Source organism: Apteryx mantelli, chromosome 18, assembly GCF_036417845.1.
Source record: "Apteryx mantelli isolate bAptMan1 chromosome 18, bAptMan1.hap1, whole genome shotgun sequence".
Lineage (NCBI taxonomy): Eukaryota > Metazoa > Chordata > Aves > Apterygiformes > Apterygidae > Apteryx > Apteryx mantelli.
In genome coordinates this window covers 15,876,201-15,898,708 of record NC_089995.1, presented here as the reverse complement: position 1 = coordinate 15,898,708, position 22,508 = coordinate 15,876,201, and the positions used below count along the sequence as shown (strand labels likewise).

Sequence of the window (22,508 nt, the reverse complement as noted above, 5' to 3'; positions counted from 1 at the left end):
GGCAGCGCTTTCAAAAGCAGCTAACGCTCTCGGGTGTCTGGTGTAGCACGTCTGGTTTTCAGAAGGTGGAAGTTCAGTGGTTACCTTAAAATTTAACCATTTTAAGGTGTACAAATGTGGACTGCGAGTCACATACCTCTCAAAAAATCTTGGTGCTGTTGTACACCTCAGGAAATGCTCTGGGGCAAAAAGCGAGAAGGTGGATCGTCCAAAGAGCCGAATACTCAGGGAACCTGGTTCTGACAGCTGCAGCGTTTTGCAAATCCAATCAATTGCACACATGAAACGTATTTGGAATAAGTTTCTACTAAAAGATAACAGTGATATAATCTGGAGGAGGGGAAACGCATTGAAATTCCCGAGTCTTTATCCACACCTGCGAGTTACGGTGTTTTGAGTCTTGAGATGCATCTATAATAGCATGGGAGGAGGTTCATGATTGATAGTCGATGCACAGCGGGTGGCAGAGCAGAAGAGCCGAGCTTCTGGCTGCCTTCGGCTTCCTGTTCCCGGGGCGAGCAAAAGGCTGAGCTCTCCAGGGGTCCCGGGCAAGCTGCCAGCAGCAATTCGCCAGGCCTGTCACTTTGCAGACCTCCGTTTTGGGGAGGTCTGGACACAGCCCAACAAAAGGGATGCTGTTCCCATCTTTTGGGATGGGATGGACGGAGCGGGGGGGGGCAGTGAGGGTCCCATGTCCAGCTGATAGCGGCGGTTCAGCGGGGCAGGAAAGCTCTGCTGGCAACGAACCCAGCGGACTGAACGGTTGTTGCCTGATAAAGCGACACCGGAGAAGCTGTACCGGGACTGTAAACTGAGGGGTCTTTGGAGGAACACGGAGGCGTTTCGACTTAACTTCCGCAGGGTTTTCCCGTGCACCTCCCACCCTCCGCAGCGCCTTTGGGCTCCGTTCGGAGCAGCTACGTCAGGCCGAGCAGCACGCTGCAGGGACAACCTCGGGCTTCCATTTAGCAGGGAGGGGTCTGCGGTGCATTGCCGAGACGGTGTTTTATTGTGAATTACCACTGCAAGCCGCATCGGAGACCACCCAGATCTCCCTGAGAACGCGGCTGTGCTTCCAAGTTCCTAGCAGGAGATCCCGTTGCTGTCTTGTACCTGCGGTGGGTGGGAAACCGGGCGGCAGGCAAGCGAGTCTTGTAGACCGCTTAGGAAGCTCCTGGCAAAGCAGGGACTCGACCCAGCTCCCAGATAAGCACTCCAACAAGTAACTGTGTTTTTTTTTTCTTTTATTGCTGCTGATTCATCTTTCCAGACACTAGCTCTGCTGTCCCTGCCACTTATCTGGATTTGACTGGAAATTCCTCAGCAAAATATTTGGGGTTTACGAGATCTGCAAGACCAGCTGAAACAGCAGAACTTGCACATGCTCCCAAGAATAAAAACCCCTCCGCTTTGGGTGCATTGACCCGTTGTCTTCTCCCCTGAAATGGATGCACAATTTCTGGTTCTGGCCTGGTGATACTCCACTCTTCTTTACATCATTGCTCTTAATATCAGGAATGGTCTTTCCATTGTCTTAAATCAGCAAGAGCTGGATGTCCCCTCTTTCGACAGCTTCTGGCGCTTAGCTGTGTTACCAGCCTGTTGCAGAAATAGCTGTTTCCAGATGCCTGACTGGTGCAATCCCACAGAGAGGGCTAGCCACCGAAAGGCTAAGCTAGCTTAAAAAAAAAGAAAAAAAAACCACAAAAAGTTGTTTACACCCGTTTTTAAAGCTGGGTCGGTTCCCTGTTCTGGTTCACAGCCTGGCTCCGCAAATGGTTGTGTTGGCGCAGCCGGGAGGGGAAGGGGAGCAGAATCAGATTACGTGGATCCCGCTGCCAAAGGCAACACGTTGTCGGCCCGCGGCCTGGGTCCCTCCTGGGCCGGCAGCGGGTCTCCTCCATCCTGCCCAGCACCGTCAGCAAATAGCACAGGAGAATCTGACGTTTCCTCCCCCGAACCCAGCGAGTGCCTGTAATAATAAGGATTTGATAAACACCCCAAAGCACTTAATCTGCTTTTTCAGCCAGCTGCAGGCCAGGCAACAGTCAGAGAGACATTAAACAGCAAAAGCAGAGCAGGTTGTAATTAACTTTAAAACTCCGTGAAACCTGCACTGCTGTGGGTGGCAGGCTCATCTTGGAAGGAAGCTGGGCTTTGTGCAAATTCTAATCTTGGTATCAAGTCAAGGCTTGTCCGGAGAAAGAGCATGTGCCTTTATTAGCATGCAAATCACATACCCTCTTTATTACACTGTCTCCTCATCCCTCCCTCTAGAGCGGTTTAATAGAAGCGGGCTAGAACTAATTAAATTCCTTTATTCCTACCTCATGCTTGAAGCGCGGAGCTCAAGGCAAGAATGCCAATGGGCACACGCCTATGCCCGCGCCGCTTCCCGAAGGAGCGCACACGGCGTGCCTGACCCTCACCTCATTAGGGAAGGAATAAATCCCCTAGCATGAAGATGGGGATGTCAGGCACTATATGCATAAATCACACAAGGGGTTTCCAAATGACTTTCATCTCTGGAGTCCTTAAAAGTTCAGAGCTATGAATCAATCCCGAGTGGATACCTCTCATCAGTAATTCCACATCTGAAGCTCTTCAATAACGTGGCTCCTTCAAATAAAATTTTATAAGCCCAGACTGGCTGAAATGGCAGCATACACTCAAGTTAATGACTTTAATCACTATAAAATTACTATACAGTGTATTTGTAATTTTAATCTCCTAATCCGCAAAGTACCTTTTTTCCTTTAGTGCTTCTAAAGAAGGTAAAATAGCTTTTGGTTTCCTTGCCAGTTTTTCAAGGATCTTTGAAAACTGAGGAGAAACCTCCTACAAATAGCCCAGCTGTGGTTCTGAGGTTTCTTTCTTCTTTATTTTAAATATTATCCTTCATATTAACGCAGCGCATTTAAAAGCGGTAACAAGATCTGTCACGGCAAACCAGCCATTCTGAGCACAAGAAGGCATCTCTGGTTACCTGGATGTCAGTACGCAGGTTATAGACAATTGCACAAAAGCTATGCACAATGCAAACATCCTTAAAGCGCTGAGGAAATTGCAGGTTATTGTAAGGGAGGAAAATCCCATGCTGAAAGCCATTAGCCAAAGAACAAACCCATGACTAGTCTCTACTGTGCTTCCAGCTACCTTATTAGAAGTGTTACAGCTGCAAAACCGCACGCAACATTTTGCACTGAAGGATCCCCAAGTGTTTCAGCGCGCACATGAACAAGGGTTGCTGACCTCCGGCAGCCGTCCTGCAACCAGCTCGTCCTCCGAGACGAACTGAAGGTCTGCAGTTCGGCAGCCTGAAGCAGCAGGGACGTTTGCGGAGAGCTGCCTGTGCATCCCGCCGCGGTTCCTGAGCTCATGGCCTCGGGAACCTCGCGGGCTGTGCCCGTTCCCGGGCGTCGGAGCTGGTGATGGCTTTTCCATTTGTTGGTCCCCGGAGCTGAGTTTAGGGACCATAATGTTTCTGAACTGCTTAAACTCTGACAAACTTGCCAGTTTTTGTGCTAGCTATTTAATCTCCTGGAAGGCGAGCCAGAGAGGCTGGGCAGCATGTGCAGGATTTTCACTGAAGGTTATTGAACCTACAAAATCAAGCAGGGCTTAGCTGTTAAATCCATTTTTAACAGACTTAAAAATGCACTAACATTTGGTGGTTGAGTATCTCACAGCTTTTATTCTCATCACACCCTATGACTGCTACTGTTTTCATTTCAAGTTGGTGACAAGAGGCAAAGAGAAAGCTAAGTGATTTGTCTAAGGTCACACAGTAAACCATAGTACAGAAGGGATTTGAGTCTCAGCTGTAGATTAGTTTCTTGGCTGTGGCACCATCTTTCTGATGCTAGAAACAGGCTAATAGCTTTTCTATTTTGGAGAAGGCTCCTATTTTCCTATTTGGTATCTTTTCCTCCTGGGGGGAATTATTTTTAAGTGCAAAATACCTAGCTGTCCATATTAAGCTAGTGCAGGAATAATCTGCATGGAAAAAGCTCAGATGCTTTCCCAAATAGGAAGTAATTTAGATTTCAGATTAATGCCTGTGACAATGGAAATATGTAAAATCTTTTCCTGACATGGAGCCCAAACCATGGCTAGTTCTTATCTCTGTTGGACACAGGTGTGAAAACTCACTTGTGTTGCATGCAGGAGACCAATACTAATGCAAGGTATAAATATCTCCTTTACTGCAGCACAGCCTGACTGCGCCTTGCGTTTAAAGGCTGATCCAGCCGGGACTGGCGAATTGCTTAAGAGCCGGGCGACAACATGTTTTCCTGTATCCCCCGTAAACTGACTTTCAGGAGCAGGTTCATATGCAAGTCAGCGCAGCCCAGAAGCAAACGGTACAGCGAGCCCCTAGTGCCAGCAGAGATTGGGCCACCGTATTTACTTTTCCCCATTGCTGGAGAAGCTTTTTTCCACCACCAAGATGAGCAGGAATACGCTGTGCTGAGCAGAGCACCGGGAGGTGTCCTGCTTTTAACCAGCCGGTCGGGCAAATGTTGGAGGCTGAAGGAGCTCTGTCCTGAGCAGCAATGCTGGTAGCAGTTGGGTACGTCTGCAGGAATCGCAGCGGCAATGCAGTAGCAGCCCTTGGGGAAGCGCTTGCAGCTGCATGAAGGAGATGCACACGTGCTGCTAGGTTGTGCTTTCCCCAGGAGAGCAAGGCCCGCGCTAGCTGAGGCTGATCACTGCGTGCGGAGGGTACGGCTGTGCTCAGGCCCCACGGGGAGATGAAAGCCCACGGGCAGGTGCTGAGAGTCGAGGTATCTTGTGGCCACAGCAAGACGCAGCTCGGTGGTCACCCTGGAGGAGCTGCAAGCCGTTCCCTGAGCCGTCCTCGGGCTTTCTGCTCGAATGCCTGGACAGCTACTAATTTCCCCCCACCGTTTAACTGAAGAAGAAAGAAATCTCAGTATGCGTCCTCACCGTTGGGTCGGGCGTTGACACAGCAGTCCTAAACCTGAACCTCTGCTCTCTGCTGTGCCCTCCCAGAGCTCCCGTGCCTAATGCACGTTGCAGAGCGCGAGCCCGAGCGCAGCGAACGGGCCCTGGCGCTAGCGCTGACGTGCAGCCGGCTGCGTGTGCGCGCACCCAGAGCAGAGCGCCCGGGCTCGCTGAGCTGGCCTGGCAGCCTGGAGATGAGAGCTCCTGAAGCCCCCAACTTTCTCTGATGTGCCTAAATGTGTCGCAATTGCCTTCTCTCAGATAGAAAGCAGGAGTCTTGGGAGCTTTGCCTGCTGGACGGAAATGGGTGTCCGAATTTTGAGATTATCCTGTCAAAGGAAATAATGCTGCGCAGTTCCAAAAAGCTGCGAGCAGATGAGCGTTCCTGCTCTTGCTAGTCCTCCTCCTTGCGGGTGCTGTGTCCCCAGTGCCGCGCAGGGGAAGCGACAAGTCAAAATCCTGCCCCGGGAAATAGGAGTCAGACTGAGTGGTAGGGAGGAACCGGGGCACTGGGACCTATAAATCCTCAGCCCTGGCAGCGGAAGGAGCTTTGCCACAGGAAAATTAAGGGCTGGGCGGGCAGCTGGGGTGAGGGGACACAGTACAGCGCGTGAGCCTGGTTCGGAGCGATGCGAGGGCTCTGCCGCTGCCGGCTGCAGCTCGCAAAGGAGCCGGTGCCGTTTCCTCCGCCGCGGCGGCAGTGCTGCGCGGGGGCCTTGCCGGGGCAGCGGGACTGCAGCCCGGGGCTGCCTCTGCCGGCCAGCGATGGGGGCCCAGCGCCTCTGCCAGCGCCTTGCCCCGTGTCCCATGGTCTGCCGGTTTTCCCTCTCTCCAGCTGTTTCAACTGGCTGAAAACTGTGGCCTGGCTTTTGCTGCAGGGCACCGGCAGAGCCTGTGCACGAAGCGCTCCTTGCTTTGCGCGGCACGAAGGCCGTGGCGCTCCCCACCTGCTACGCTCGCTGCTGAGGTTAACGGGGCGAAGAAAATGTCGCCGGATGCATTTTAACAGATGCCTGCAATTTGCGCTCAGCTGTTAGGCTGCTGTTTCTTCCGACTAGGAAATGCAGCATGGGAAATATTAGCTTGAGTTAGCGAGAGGGGCGAGATGAAAGCGGCTGCAGAGTGCAACTCCAGTGATTGCGGAGTGCAACTCTGCAGATTTTTCCTGCTCTTGGTCAAAATACAAAATAATCAGATTAAGCCATAACCGTATAAATGGGGCTTGAGTGTGTTTGCTCTGCTGACTTGGTCATGCATTCAGGACATTCGGAGTGGTGTAACTATAGCCCGGGAGGTATTAGTCACGCTGGGAGAACTTCAGTGAATATAAGAGGGCTTCATCTGGGCAGTTACCAAGGCAACTCTTGCTAATATTTCATTACAATGCTCTCGCCCTCTCCAAGTCCCACGGATTAGGACTGGGAATCTCAGAAAGAAGCATTTATTGTCAATATTGTGCTTGGATTGAGTGTGTCCCAGAGAAAAAAAAAAAAAAGAAAAAAAGAAGGCGTTGCGCACAGGCAGAGCCTGCAATGCGCAGCTGGAGCGCTTTGGAGCTAAGCTCTGTCCATCCTCCGGCACTGCCCTTGCCCTGTGGGGAGACGGTCTCGGGTAACAGCTAGTCTCTCTCCTTCCAGCTCAGGAGAAACTGGAAAGGGCAGGGATGAAAGCGTGGAGCTCAGCGTCATCGAGGCCAGACGATGCTCAGGCTCCCTGCGGAGGCGCAGCGCCGGCTTTCGCTCAGGCTGGCTGCAGCACAGCTCGCGCCGGGGCCGGTCAGTGCCCCCAAGCAGAGGGACCCGCGTGCTCGAGATGCTTCTGCTGGGAGAGGGGCTTCTGGCAGAGGCCCCACGCGCTCGTTGTACCAGTGCTGCTGGCCTTGGCCATTCAGCTTCCTGGACTTGGGGAATGAGGTTGTTTCCCACGTTCAAGAACTGCTTTGGAAGGGACGAGGGAAGAAACCCTTCGTTTTTAACATTTTTCTTTTCAAGCTTTGCATCTAACCTCTTTACCAGCTGGCACTGTTTATAAGCCCCACAGTTCTCATTGCATCTGGGAATACATGTGCAGGGCAATTAGAAAAGCTGCTGGGGAGCAGCAAAAACTGGAGCTTTATATCTGGAACGTGGCTTTGCTGCTTCACTCAGTTTTGCTGCATTTTTAAATATCAAACTCAACTGCAGATTGGAGGTTACAGGGAAATCCCAACTTTAAATATTTGTTCCTCTGAATTCAATAGATCTACTGGGTTGGCCTGCCAGGGCTGTGCCCCTCCCTCTAACTGTATTCCTTATGATTGATAAGGGACTGGTATTACTTGTTAAACGATATCTGGAACATTTACAGCTTCAAAACCATGTAGAAACTCCTGCAAAAACTGTTCACCTTGATGGGGAAGGCAGCTAATGCTTTAGCGTGGTATTTGAGGGTGAAGCTCTCCAGGATTCCCAGCAAACATCCCACTGTCTGTTCTTTCAAATACCATTTCTTAAAATTGTATCTGCAAGGAGAGAGACTTTGCCTGCACCGCTGTATGCAACTGTATGAGTTTGTACATGCATTTTGCGTACAAATCTCTGTTAGCTGTTTGAATGGTTGGGCACAGGGAAAACAGCATGTGCATAAACTCGCAGTTTCCTGACTCAAAGCAAGGGTGCTACAAAAGGGTGGTGCTCTCTGCACTTTTTTTTCATGGCAGCTGACTACCTTCTTCAGCTTCAGCTGTTGCTAATTCCTTCGTGGAGCCACAGCTGGTGTGCGTTAGGCTGGGCATGCCCTTCAGCTTGCAAAACACCTATGCAAACCAAAGGATGTTTGCTGGTCTGGGATATTTGTTAAGGAGACCTGTTCTGCAGAGCAGTTTTGACATTTGTAATGTCGCTGGAGCCTGTTGCTTCTTCTTAATGACACTTCTCAGGTAAGAACAGCATCTATTAATTCTCATTAAAGAAACAGGGCTTAAAACTTAGTAGAAAAATGTGAATGGTGCTATCCTGTATGGCAGAGAAGATGGTCTCCCCATCAAGTCCACGTACTAGAAGTTGATAGTGAGGGGTCTTTAGTGCATGATTTTAGGTCTCGTCAGTCCTGGGGAAAATGCCTCTATATGATATGACAGTGTGATTATTGCCCTGTGGGGACCCCAGTTATGTCTGTACTGGTGGAATCAGAAGCATGTTCAAGCATGTGCCCCTGCTGTGTCCTGGCTCCAGTTACGATGTGGCAACGGTGGACACCTCCCCCTCTCCTTTCATTGAAAGTCAGTCCAGGCATGTGGGCCAGGTGGAGATTTCTGATCAAGATTTTCTGGATTTTGGAGACCAGAACCCAGGAGAGCATCTCAGCATGCATCTGCACATCTGTTTAGGCACAGCCGCAATGCCTGAAGGCCTAACAAGGCTGAAGCCAAGCTAAGTCTACCACGCTGATCTTGACATAGCCTTTGAGTCAAATCTGGGGCACGAGCACCATGATTTCTCATGCGAAGCTAGAAGAGCTGGTTTGGAACAACCTGATTACAGGAAAGGGAAAGTCTAACCTTAAAGCCCCTGACCTGGAAGTGTAGGTGACAAAAGATACGAACAAAAGGACAGTTCTGGACTTAGAAGTTGCTTTCATACTGGAAGCTCTTTGGCTGCCTGGGGAGCAGGTATATCTGCATCAGCGTTGTGTTCCCTGCAGGCAGCTGCGTCGCAAACACGGACGCAAGCTCTGGTTGTGCCGGTGCAGTCGTGCTCATGCAATCGGAGCGTTTCCCTGGTCTAAGCGAGCCCTTAGCTTTCCGGCTGAACAGATGCAGTTAGGAAGGCAGGGCAGGCTGAGGCAGACTGCAGAGCAGGCAGCAGGTATCTTGCCTTGCTGATCTGGATGAGATCTTTCTTTTGGGATGTTAGCTACTAATTTGCTCCAGGACCTGTTGTTTTCAGCAGTTTGTGGTGTTAGCACCAGATCTCTTAGAAAAGAACCCGCTACCGTGCCTCACGCAGAAGTAGCTGCGCTTTCCCGATGGGTGAACTGATCTCTGCTGACATGTCAGCTCGTTAAATCCGTGGGGCCCTTCACGATCCTCCCAGCCAGAAGGAGAGCTGGATGGCGTAAATCTAAAGCATACTTTAATTATTAACATAAAAGCAGCTGTTTCTGTATGATTGGTGCAAAGAAAAACATGTAGCTAACGATGACCAAGCCTGAAGCGTGTCTAGGAGACAGCACATATGTATGTCCTCAGCGCGCCCCGGAGTAATATGGAGTTTGGGCTTTAAAAGAAAGTATTTGGGCTCTTGCCAGGTAGAGAGACAGCATGAATGAAACACCTGTTCTGGCTTCGGGAGGGCTCGGGGGCCATTGATTACAGGGAAGGTACAGCCTGACCTTCAAGGGAATTGAATTTGCTGGTGTAGAGTAACGTGTCCCGCTAGATTATGAAACTTCTTGATCTCGTAGCGAAAATGTCCTCGGCAGACAAAACACAGATACATCCCCTTTTTTAACTTAAAGGTACTGCCCAGGCCTGGCAAATTGACCAGAAGTTTTGAGTCAAAACAGTCTTTTGGATTTGAATAAATGTTGGAAGAGAGAAGACTAGTGAGGATATAAGATACCTTAAAGTAATTTTACAAGAGGGAAAAAAAAAACGTTAATTCCAGATGTCTCCCAATTCTGCTCTTGCTAATGCTCGCTTGGGGCTTGCTAGTTTTAGGGTTCTGCATTTTCACATAATGTAATTCAGCTCTGGAAAGATAAAAAGGAGACTTTTTATCTTAGCGGATTTGTTTCCTGTTGCATCGCCTTATCAGCCTGGTTAGGCTTGTCCAATTTTTAACTCTATTTCTGCTAACACTGCAAAACCAGCATCAGCAGTGTTTTTACACAAGCTGAGTTGTGCTTGGTGTAGCAGTGCAGGGTGGAAGTTTATGATTTGTGGTAAATAGGCCAGATTAGGCAGTGTGATGAGTCTCATCATCCCTTCTGGCCTTTGGTTTTATACGTTTGTAAGAACCAGTCTTAGAGGCAGATTCTGGTCAAATTCCTCATGCCTTCGACAAAACTCTTAACTCCTTTCCCGCCGTAGATGCAAACTTTGCCCTAGCTCCTCCTATGCAGAAGGGTTTAAAAAGCTGTAATTGAGCTGTCAGTTTGAAGAACAAACAGGGAAAATGTACCTTGGGGCTGTGTTTGCAGGCTGAGTTTGCAGAAGTGTCTGGGTGTGCACGTGTGCAAGGGTCTGTATGAACAGGAGGGGAAACTTTTCCAGGCCTTTGTGAACTGAGCAAATTCAGCGCAGGTCTCACTGAAAGGCAGAGGACCAGGAACCTGCTGGTGGGGGAGTTTTTTTGTTTGTTTAGGGTTTTTTGGCTTTCTTTTCCAGTCTCTCTTGTAAAATTATAATTCCGGAGATGTGTTGGAAGGCTATCAGATGCTCTTCTTGCTCGTGTCGGTTCAAGCCCAGCTCACGCGGAATCAGTTCTTAGCATCTAGTAGCTGCTCTTGACGCTCTTATGCCAAGACATGCCGTGCTTATGAAAATGGCCATCTTGTATCACACTTCTCAGTCACCACAGACCAAAGCTCAGGAAGCATGTTCCTCCATGCTACTTGCAGAAGGGTAGTAGAAAAGAAATCAAACCTTCCTTAAGATGAAGTGTTCCTGACCCCACACAACACACAGCACAAAATTCATGTGCTGACTTGTATCCCTTGGCTCAGGCACTGGCCTTCTGCTGTCCTCTCTGAACGTAACGGTGCCTCAATACCGCAAGGGAAGGCAATGGTTCTGCTTTGACTGGCCAGACGCTGGTTTTCCCCGAAGGAGGAGCATCTTCTTTCTTTTCTCTGTGTAATAGACAACATAAAAAATGGAGAAGATAATTAGGCAAGCAGAACTTTTCAGCATCGACACTGAAATTCTTGACAGGCCTCGCTTCTACCTGTGGGACTCGGACGCTGCCCTGCACTTCTGCAGTAGGCTGGAAGGGTGCATAGCTAGGAAAAGTGGTGACTGGTATTTCCTGAATCTTTGTTCTGGTTTAGCAACTAAGTTCCCTAATCAGGGAAGACTTTGGGAGCCCAAACATTAAATTTGTCTTCAGATCTGTTTTAAACTCCTCCTGCCCCTGCACCTTCCCAAAACCCTGCTATCATCCTGCACCTTGCTTACTTAAAGAGCTCGCTGTTTCTTATGGCAAGCTTCTTATGGTCCTGCAATTTTTAGGGAGGTAAAAATAAAGCTTCAGTGGAGCTCGGCTGCCTTTAACGGCTGCAGATGGATAGCAGTGTGGCTGAAATCGTGTTGTTACATGTAGGGTCAGAGAACAGATTTGGGTAAGATTGCCACGGGCTAGATTTCTGCAGTTCTTTCTGCATTCACTGTTAGTGGATTGGATTTAAACAGAAAACTCCCTTCTGCTTCAACACCTCCTGTTTCAGAGTGCTTCACTGGAGGCAATAGCTTCATGAAGCCAAGCCAAGAAGCACCATTGCTGCGCTTAAGAAGTTAGATTCAAAGAGAGGGATTCGAGTAGATAACATGAATGATAAATATCCAGTCAGTGCTTAAAAAAAGCTTCTCAAAGGGCGGAAAGGCTTCAGTATTCAGGCTGGTTTGAGGCTGTTATAGATGAGAGACATTTTGGGGAACAGAGTATTCGTCCTCTGCCTGCAAGTGGTTTTCACCCAAAATATTTGCCGCTGGTGACTCTCAGATGAGATGCTGCTAGATGGGACTGTTTCTGGCCCAGGTTAGCACACACATCTTGTTTTCCTAAGCGTGACTGAGATGGCATCAGAATAGGAGCTCAGGCAGTTAACCTAAATTTTTCGATTAACCTCAAAATAGGATGTTTAACTATGTTATAAGCCCTCTGCCCCTTTCTTTTTGTGATTTCTATGCTGGGAAAAAAAAACAAACCCAAAAGTCAGAACTTTGTCTTCAAACTCTTTCCGTTGCATCTCTGAAAACTTTAGATACCCTAAAATAGCCTAAGTATGTTTTCAGTCTTTGAAACTGTCTTTGCAAAATTGCTCTGCAGTTAACAGGAGGCCAGCGCAGACTGCCGAAAGGTGGTTTTTCTGCCTGGTGCTGCTGGTTCTGTGCCACAAAACCCACGTGTTCGCTGTGATTTCACTCTGCATGGGTTGCTCACTTTCCTTAATTGCATTTTGGAAGGGTGATTAATTATGTGCCACAACGTTACCACTAGAGGGATTAGAGATATTAGACTGGCCCTAGCGTTTTGCCATGTAACTCTTGTGGGAGTAGAAGAAAGTTACTTTCCTAATCTGTGCCCTGTTTTCATTGTTAATTCTTTTTATATATTCACAGATACCATGGGGTATAAGCAGCTAATTAAGTGTGGCATTTGATAAAGCTAAGGAAGTTTTAATTCCTGTCCTGTGGAGTGCTGGTCTCCCGTACATGGACATGTTAGTTAACCATTACTACAGAGCACAAGTGTACTCAAAGGTGGCTGGTCCACTTTCTCCAGAGGCAGCTGTGCATTTTAATACGCAGTTCAAAGGGCAAAAACTGCCTGATTTTTTTTTTAATATGGATTTGTCTCAAAAGGTTTTATTTAGTTATTAAAAGACAAAGTCATCTGTTAAGTAAGGTTTTATACTAAGCCGGGAGGGAATCTCTGCAGAATTGAAAAGCAGGAAGGGGTTAAAAGCTGTTTGGAGGCCCTTTAGGAAGCCTTTCTGAGCGAATGGGTTTGGCGCTGTGCTCCAGCGCTCGCTCGCCATGTGGAACCAGCACCTCCAGCCGCCGCCGGGCCGGGCCGTGAGGTCACGCGAATGCAATGCCGCGCGGCGCCGTGCCAGGCATGCACAGCTGGCGCTGGCCCGCGCCCCGTGCGCGCTGGCAGGCGGGCTTGGGTTTCGCCACCACCTCGCCGTATGGCACCCACCAGCTTCTCCACGCGGCGCCGGGGTGAAATGCTGCCGGTGTCAGACCGGCTGCAGCAAAGGGCGTTGCGGCGACCGCGGCTCCACTCTCTCAATACGGTAATCTTGCAATGTATCGCTATGTCGTGGGTCACGTACAGTGCTTTGGATGCAGCAAAAAGGATCTTCCAAAGGCCCTTGAGAGCGCTGGTAGGGCTTCTGCTGAAATGAGTGTAACCGCGTAGCCTGTTAGGTACATGCCAATGGGTACGTGTGTGCAGTGCTGCTAGCTGTGTGTTTGAACCAAGCACCTAATAATTCTTTTTTTGTTTTAAAAAAGCTTTTCGTATTTAAGACAGTACCATTTCCAAGAGGGTTGTTTCCTCGTAGGCTGTCCACAAAAGACAAACAGAGAGAATGATGTGAGATAACAGGCAAATGCTCAGCAGCAGACTGCAAAGACTCGGGCATGCGTAAGACCTTGTTTTGCTTCCCATAGGGTTCAAATACTTTAGCAATCCAAGTGATTGGACTCTAGACCTGATCTTAGTTTGTCTCTATCATTTATCTTCTTAGTTTAAAGAAACAGTGTTGGCCAGTTCAGGCACAGCGTTTTCTTTAGTAACATGTATCATACAGTTCTTGGATTTAAAAAGGTCTCTGTGTGCTAGAAAATCAAAGTAGCGTTTTGCTGAGTTAATTTATGCACTGTTGCGTATAACTTCTTGTAACGTGTACAGTTTCTTGTCTTTAGGACATCGTCCCCCAGCAGCGCGAGGAGACCTGACGATGTGTCCGTCCTTTCGCGGTCCCTCCGTGGTGCGGCTCGCTTGGGTAGCGGAGGGATGGGCAGGGAGGGGGGTTATTGCTCTGCTGCTTTTCCGCCCTTAGGTGAGAAAGCAAAGCCCTTCCCAACGGCCAGGCTCGACGAGGAAGTTGGAAGTGACTCCTCGCTGTCGAAACCCGACGGAAACAAACACCTCGAGAAAAGTCACTTGGACGTTTTGTGGGGCCTTCCAGCGCCTTGTTAATTAGTAATAGAGTTAGCTTTTGCTGCAGATAAACCAACCTATTGGTTAATGGAGTTTAACGTCCTAAAACACCAGCGAGCGGGACGGAGGCAGCGCAGCCCCGCAGAGACAATAGGCACATTGTTTCCCTGAGGATCCCATCCCTTTCCTCTGTCGGTTATTATTATTCTTACTTTTTTTAAAGCGGTCGGTCCCGTCGGGCCTGTCCCGCCCCCCCCCACCCCCTCCCCGGCGGGGCGGGGGCTGCGGGGCCGCGGCGAAGGGGTTAAGGGCGCAGCGCGGCGCGGTGGCGGCGGCCCCTCCCCGCCGCGGGCACCAGGCGCTCGCCGGGGCCGGAGCTGGGACCGGGGCGGCGGCAGCGGCAGCAGCAGCAGCGGCAGCAGCGGGGCCGGGGGAGGCTGATGCCGATGTCGCGGCGCGGCGCGCAGCGCGCCGGGCCCCCCGCGGCGGGGGGGCAGCTCCTGACTTCCTCCCCTGCCTCCTCCTCCTCCTCCTCCTCTCCTCGGCGTGCAGCACCGGTGAAGATGGCGAGGGCGGCGGAGCGCGGCCGGGGCCGGGGCGGTGCGCGGCCGGCTCTGCTGCTGCTGCCGCCGCTGCTGCTGGCGCTGCCCGGCGCCGCCGCCCGGCCGCCCGCCTCCTTCCCCGGCGACGTGAACGGGCACAGCCTGCACCCGCCCTACTTCAACCTGGCCGAGGGCACCCGCATCGCCGCCACCGCCACCTGCGGCGAGGAGGCGGCGGGCGGCCGCGCCGTGGAGGACCTCTACTGCAAGCTGGTGGGCGGCCCGGTGGCGGGGGGGGACCCCAACCAGACCATCCAGGTAGGGGGTGCAGCTGGGGGGGGGAGCGGGCGGGCGGACCCCCCCCCCCCCTTTGCCCCGGGCAGCTCTCTGGGAGTTGGGGGGGGGGGAGCCGTGTGCAGGTATCAAAACCGCCTCCCTGCCCCCCTCCGGGGGGGGGGTGCACCAGGGGTGCGGGGGCCCCGTCGGGGGGGAGCCGGGCGGAGCGGCGCCGCGCGGGCTTTTGGCGAGCTCCCCCCCCCCGGCGCTCCGGCCCCCGGGCGCACGTGCTCGCTCCGCGCCCGGCCGTGCCGCCGCTCGCCGCCCTCCCGTGACGTTATTTGTAACGGTGTCGGTTTTTAGGTTGACGCAACGCCGGGCGAGTCGGCCGCTAAACCCCGCCGCCGCCGGCCGGAGCGGAGCGGAGCGGCAGCGCGGCAGCCGTGAGCGCGGCCGGCGCTAGCGGGTCCCGGCTCCGGCCGTTCAGCGGGGCGTCGGGATGAGCAGGCGGCTTAGAGAGAGGGAAGGAAGTTAGGAGCGCGCGTTGGGTACGCGAGCGTCGGGTGACTTTTCTCAGGGTCCCGTTTGCAGTGGAGCCCAGGCGGCTTGCAGCTGGGAATGCGGATGGTAAAAGCTGCCGTGCGGTTTAACGGCTATGGCTCCGCTGAAAAGAGGGAAGAACAATTGTAAAAGGACTTGTAAAATGCTAGTTTTAGTTCCAGGAACTGCAGACCCGCTGCCCTCCCGTGGAGCGGCCCAAGTAGGGAGAAGCAACTATAATCTGAACTGCTCTTGCGGCGTAGAGAAGCTTACCACACTGCAGTTAGGTTGCTGCTGCCTGCCGGTGTTTTCTGCTGTTATTTCTGAGGTTCCCAGCACCCGTTCACCTGTTGCAATGGAGCAATAGGATTGTCCATGTTGTATGTGCTGGTGATGAAAAGGAGAGCGGGGAAAACTGTCACCTTCTCAGATCAAGCCTTTCTTGGACTTTTGGTAGGGGTGGCTTTGTTTTAAGATTAGCTTTAGAAGCATTTCTCTTGTTCTGGCCACGTTGTCCTAAGTCGGTGTCATACTATTTGCAGATTTTGGGCTATTGTGTGGTTGTGACGTGGAGTTTCACCCTGTTTGTAGCAGAAATTGTTAAAGATGTGACAGGAGGGGGGAAAAGCCAGCATCGTCTTCTCCGAGTTTTGCCACCTTTTAAAGTTAAGGGATCTGTTTCAATTTGCTACACTGTAAAATAATGCAGCTTGAATAAACTTTGCTTTAAGTAGTAGTAGCAGGAGACTGTAGGGATCTAGTTGTTGCATCTAGAGTGATTGTCCCTTAGTTTTCATATTAAAATGTAGTAAGGAAGGGTAAAGAAGGAGCTGCTACTATGTGCAGTTGCAAACAAATGCAAGTGATCTGCCAAGCAAAACTAGTAGCGTGAGATTGCTCCGAAAAGCTGGCAGATGCTGGCGGGCGTTTCTCAGTCCGCTGCCCTTCGCCCGCGATCCTGCCGCCCCGCGAGCCTGCCCTGGCAAACCGCGCGGAAGGCGCTGGCAGCTCAGACAAAACGTTCGGGCTGTGCCGGCGCTGGGGGCACTTGTAACTCATCCTGCGGGTGCAGCCCCTTGCCGGCCCCGCGGTCTTCACGGATCCTTGCTCCCGGTGCCGAGTGGGGCTCCCCGTGCTCCGCGCGGCTCTGGCACCGGGGCGCTTTGATGTGAGCGCCGCTTCCTAGGCCGGCGGCCCTCGGTCGCTCCGAAAGCTTTAGAAAAATCCCTTTGTGGCGGCTCCTTTCCGTGACCGCAGGCAGCACCCAAGAGGGAGGGGAGGAAACTAGAGGTCAGAGGTCCCGATTGATCCCCGCTGGGGGTTTCGGCACCCCCTGGGGACTAAAGCGGCCAGGGAGGTGGAGGGAAGTGTTCAATTTACAGGGCTGAAGTGGCAATAATGAGCTCCACGCGAATGCCGCCAGGCCAGGTCGAGTCACCTCCTGGCCCCATTCCCTGCTCCGTGCTGCTGGTGCCCGGTGCAGCCGTGGCATCAAAGCGCCTTTGGTCAGGAATTCTGGAAAAATGCTTCTCGGGGCTTCAGAGAGCTCTCCTCGGGCGGTGGTGGCGAAGGGGGCTCACCGGAGTGAAGACCTACTGTAAACACTGGTACAACCATCTAATTGATGAGTTCAGTCCGTTCTCTTGTTTTCTGCTGGTTTTAGTTTGACACTGTAGCAGTCTTTCAGAAAAGGGAGTCCGCAGACTTTAAAACGTGATATTCCTTACATTTTAAGAATCGTTAAGCCTTCTAAAGCGATGCTGCCCTGCAGACACTTGCAGTGTTTCTGGCACAGCTTGTGGGAAGGCTCTGAACCTTTTCAAGGAGTTTCCTTCGCTTTATTCAAGGCTCTTTGGCAGAAGACACCATTCCTAACTGCAGGAGGCTTCACAGCCTGTAAAGATACGATGCACGTCGATACTGAGGTGCACCGAGAGGGTCTTGTATGGAGGTTTGCCAGCCTCGTCCCACTCGCTAATCAGCGTGGGCAATCTCACCGTAATGAACGGCGTGTTTGACTAATATAGGGGAGTTGAGGCAAAAGGGAGACTAGAGGTTTGGGGTTTTTCTGATCAAGCTTATGTTGAAGATGCTTGCAGCTGGCTGGCTTCCAAGATGGATTTAGACTTTAAAAGTGCAACAAGCCTCACTGATTTCAAATCAGTATGTCTCTTGCTTTCATTTAATCCTTCTTCATCTAAGTCCCGCTGCTGCAAAACACTTGTCCACGTGTTTAATCACCCCGTTGAGCTGACGTTCACCTGAGCAGCGTCAGAGCTTTCCGGAGGTCTTTCCCTCTCACTGTTCCAGGTGGTTTTTTGACAGGTGAGGTCTGAATTTGTTCTTTACCTGAATGTCTCTGAATTAAGTGGCATTTTCTTTTGATTTCCTCTAGTGGTAAGTGACCAATGGCACTTTTGGCCCTGTGTTTTTTTTATCCTCTGCCTTGTCTCTTGGGCTTTGCGCAGTTGGGATCTCTGATGGTTTGGGCAACCACCTGAAATGGGACAGTTGCGGCTGTTCCTCTCTGTACGTGTCTCTTCTGTGTTTACATATATGAAAGCATTTGACATCAGTGGTTTAATTGCAGCAGAAAACAAGCAATTTTTAGAACAAGTTACAGCTGCCTGCAGAAAAGACACCTAGTGAAATAACACCTGCCTAACTTTGTGTAAGCAGCCACTTGATTTGCGAGGACAGCCCCGCTAACAGTTTGCAAACGTGGACTTTCCTTGCCTGAAATATTACTTTTCATCCCTCCGTTTCCTGCCCTGTTTACCTTATCCCGAGCAGCCAGCGCTGGGTCACACTCCCTGCGGTTTTCCAATAAATTAGGTGAGGAGAACTGATGCTGGGTCACGACAAGGCCAGATAAAGCAGGACAAAGCCATCTGCTCTGGCCGAGGCAAGCCGTGCCGGCAGGGTGCCGGGCCGGTCTTTGTGCTGCGGGGAAATCTCAGAGTTCCCGCTGCTGGAGCAGGAGCGGGATCAGGCCTCGCAGGGCTCTGGAGGCTGCCCTCCCTTGCAGACCTCCTCCTCGCCTCTCTCCCTTTGCCGTCCGCTCCGATAGCGGTGGTATTGGGTTCTCTGCGCTCCTGTGCAACTTCCTCGCGCTTCTTAAGCTCCTTCTTTGGCTGAGCTGGGTGATGCCCGCTGCTCTCCTGCTCTGGGAATCCGCTGTCTCCAAGCCGGCAACTCCGAGCTGCAGTGGCTTTTTAATTAAAATCCGCTGCTGATGCCGGAGCTTCTCTCTGCCCCGTAGCGATCTGAAGTGCTGCTCAGGAGAGTGAGCAGCTCCAAAATATGAGCAGCTGGAAAAGACTCTTGTCGTGTTTAGGCTCAGCTCGAAGGAAACCTCTGTCTGCCTCTGGAGCTGGTGCATCCGAGGGTCCGATGACACCCCTTACAGCGAGCTCCGTTCAGCTGCTGACCTGTTCCCGATCGCGACAGTGAACACGTGCAAGCCGCACAGCAGCGGCGAGGGAAACATCGGCGTTACAAATGCGTGGTAGCTCATCCTAATTTTTAGTCCCCTCTCATTAAACTTGAAATGCCCATTGTACATCAATGTGAACTTCGGTTCAAAACTGTTTTTAATTCTGTAGCAAGAATTTAAAGCATGAAAGCATTTTATTTTGTTGTTATTTATCCCCATTTTGTAATCTCATCTCCCTCCCCCCCCCACCCACCCTGAGATTTATACAGTGCCGTAGGAATCTCCACGCAACCTGTTGCACCGGTTCCCTTTAAAGGCTTGCTCTTCGGTGGGTCGGCTTTATCCGGTGAACGTCTTTCCCCCTCCGAAGCACGTGTCAGTGGCTGCGTCCTGACCCTCCCGGTGCAGCAGGAGCTCATCGCGTGGGCAGGGGGGTTATACCGGACGGTTTCAGCTGCCCTGTTCTTTGGCCTTGCACTTGCCTGTCTGCTGTTTTCATATCTCTAGCCGAGTTAATTAAAAGGTGTGCTTGTTCAGAACGGTTTGTGTTGCATAATTGCCTGTGGATAGCATGCGGCCAGGCTGTGGGGAAGAATGCTGGGAATTCTCCATTTCCTTCAGGATTGTGATCCCCTCCAGTGTTTGGGGCATCTGGAAAATCGCAAATGGTTGCTCTGCGGGATCTCTGTCTTGCTTCAGCCCTTGGGGGGTGCAGCTGGAGTAATGGGAAGTGGATTGCCCCCGTCTCAAGACCATGGCCCTGGTATAATATTAAAGCTGGCTGCGGCTGGGACAGACGAGGGCGGCTTGCTTGCCTGGGGATACCTGCACCTTTTAAAGGAAAGGTGCCTAGAACAGAGTTCCCTTGTGGGACGCTCACAGCAGCAATTGAAGTGACAGAACAGAGGCTGCACGAAACAACTTGACGGTTTTCGGGGATGTTTGCAGGTTCCATTAAGAGTTGATAAAATCCATTTGTGGATTAAATGGGAAAGAGCTCAGGTCTTTGTCTGATCCTGCCGGGGAGGTGCTGCTGAAGTTGCGGAGCTGTTTTCCCTGGCAGCGTGTCCAGAGAGGTGACAAAGCAGCCCGCGCCACTAAAGCAAGACGGAAAAGATCTCGTGCGTCTGCTTGCAGCTAGGTGCCGGGGCAGCTGACAGCAGGGGCTGTCCGTTTCTGGCCTCGCGTTGTAGCATCACCAGCAAAAAGGGACTTGGCTGCCAGACTATTAAGCATGAAAATGTAGTTGAAAGGACTGTGCTTGTGAAATGAATAGGCTGACAAGCACCAGAGGGCTGTGAGTTGAATAGAAGAACTGCCAGGCTGCCTCCGTCCTAGCCCGGGAATGGTCAGGATCCAGCTCAGGATCTCTGGGGTATCTGCAAGGCTGGCAGCCTCCGCGGAGAAGCTGAAGGCCGATGGCCCTGGAGCTCAGGCTGGATGGCCCTGGAGCTCGGTCCCCGCGGCAGTGCAGCGGCTTACCTTGGGGACAGCAAAGAGGGGCTTGGGCTCCCTGCTGCCTCCTCTTTGGCATCTGGCCACCACTTTCTGCCCAGGCCCCTCTACCCCAACGCTCGGTGCATGTCTGAAATACAGAAGGGCAGTCCAAGTTCTACATTAGTTGGTGTGTGTGTGTTTGTTTTCCTCCAAGCTTTTCCTTGTTCCTTTTTCAGTCCCTGCTCTAAACTGGTGCATACAAAAAGTTTATGTATCAGTTTGCACCATCAGGCTCAGATCCTGCATTTTCTGAATTGCTCCGGTACCTGTCTGCTTTGTGTCTGTATGTTCCTGTTAGAATTTGTTCTCGCCCGGGTAGTCTGGCTTTCTCCCAGTACTCGTAGATGCAGGTTGGAGGGTACCGCTGCTTTGGTGCTGTGTTTTTTTTTCTGGCTGTAGTTAAATGCTATTTTTTTTCCTTCCAACAGGGCCAGTACTGCGACATCTGCTCCTCTGCGAACAGCAACAAGGCTCATCCCATAAGCAATGCCATCGACGGGACCGAGCGCTGGTGGCAAAGCCCTCCTCTCTCCAGGGGTCTGGAGTTCAACCAAGTCAACGTCACCCTGGACCTTGGACAGGTAACCCAAGTCCTCTTTGGTGATGCTGTAGGCCATGCTGGCAAGGACCTGCACCTCTGCGCTTTCAAAGCGCTCCAGTGATCCTTGCTCAAGGAGTGAGACCAAACCCTCTTGTTTAATGACAGGGTAGGAGACTCTGGGGAGAAAACTTTTTTGTCTGTCTTAAATGCAGTCTCTGCTATTTGCTGTTACCGCTTAGGGTCTCCCTAAAAGTTGGGTCAGCCAACACCACTCATGAAAACCTGCCGCGCTACACAGGTGCCGTTGGAAAGCGAGCACCTGGCTACCAAAGGGGCAGCCGGATAGGTAAGCTTCACCCCAGAACATGTTGCTGCCAGACCCAAAATGCATCCCTGAGGAATTTAAGGTTATGCTGTAAAACTTTAACTGGTGCATTTAAATCCTTGGGGCTCTCAAAAGAGCAACTTCGTTCTGAAGGTCTTCGCATTTTTATAGAAAACAGGAAAAAAAGGAAAAGAATGACAATGGATCCTTGGTCTCTAACGCTGGCAAGTCAAAGAGCATTAACATTGCAATAGCTCTGGCGACCAGCCCCCGCGGCCTCCTCTGCAGCTCCTATTCAGCACCGAACCGTGGTGTTCTCTCGGACCTTCCTCAGCACAGGGGAGAGTGTCAGAAAAGATGTCCTTTCTGAAAGCTGCAGGGGCAGGAAGATGTTATAACCGAGAGACCGAAAAGGCTGCGGGATGTGTCCGCTTTTTGGTCTGAGGGGCAGGGAGCACGGGAGGCGCTCCTTTCCCCGCGGTGCCGCCCGGCTGCATATTCAGTACTTGCGTTCAGTATTTAAATAGCCCCAGCGCCTTGCAGGGCATCAGCACATGGGGCCCAGGGAAGGGGAGCGGAGCATCTCCCAGGAGATAGCCGGCGGGTCTGACCCGAAGCTGTGCCCGAGCTTGTCCTTTGCAGAGAGCACGCGCTGTCCGGAGGGGGAGGCTGCTGGCCGGTAGCCCCGGCTCCTCGACTGCCGGAACAGGGTAGGCGGAGGAGGCTGGGAACAGTTTAGGCCTTGGAATTCAAAATTTGGGACGTTTGCTCTGGAGTCTCCTTACGACAATTTAGCAGTTAACTGCTGGAGTGTCCCCAGGAGCGGGCAGGGCTAGGTGTTCATCTCCGCTGCGCTTCCCTGGGCTCTGCGACCAGCCGCGCGGCACCCAAGGGCTGAGCTCGGGTGCTCCCTGGGCAAAGCCCGGCTGGGAGGTCTGCGGGGTGGGAGCAGAGCAGCTCCGGACGGCTCGCCCCTTGCGTAGGTCACGGGCCGCTTCGATTGCTCGGGTGGCCTTTCTGGGGTCTGACGGGACTGCCGCTTTATTTGGGAGTTTGCTCGGATTGCAGTGATTTCACGTCTGGGTGGGCACTAAAGCTTGGCAGTAGCTTTGCAGCTAGCTTTTTCCCTCTCACACCGGAGCAAAGGCTCATTTGTCATCGTTGTTTGCGAGGGATCTGAGCCCAAGTGTCTGACTGAGGATCTCTACAGATCTGGGATGTACTGATGACCATACCCTTCTGGTAGATGTCTCAAATGTTTTAGTCCCCAAGATGCTCTCTGATCCACTCCCTGCCAGCTGTAGCGCTCATTTGGGTCTTCTCAGCACTCTCGGTAAACCTGTTCTGTCCCATGAGGGCCAGCTATCTAAAGCAAAATATCCCCCAACGCCCCGGGCACGATGCACGTAACGTAATAGCTCCGTGGGCAAGGCCTCCCGGAGCTGGAGGCAGCGTGCTGGTCCCGTTAACTGATGTAGGTAGCATCTGTTGTGTTTCTTGGAAACCTCCC

The 22,508-nt window shown here is 51.8% G+C and overlaps 1 protein-coding gene across 1 annotated transcript in view; it reads left to right on the top strand.

Annotated features, from left to right (window-relative positions):
- The first annotated feature begins 14,404 nt into the window (after positions 1-14,404).
- The window catches only part of LAMA5 (laminin subunit alpha 5), a 98,773-nt gene continuing 90,669 nt past the window's right edge, over positions 14,405-22,508 (top strand). The window contains exons 1-2 of the mRNA XM_067307608.1: positions 14,405-14,701; positions 20,561-20,713. Of these exons, the coding sequence (XP_067163709.1) occupies positions 14,405-14,701; positions 20,561-20,713 (450 nt within the window). The remainder of the gene's footprint in view (positions 14,702-20,560; positions 20,714-22,508) is intronic.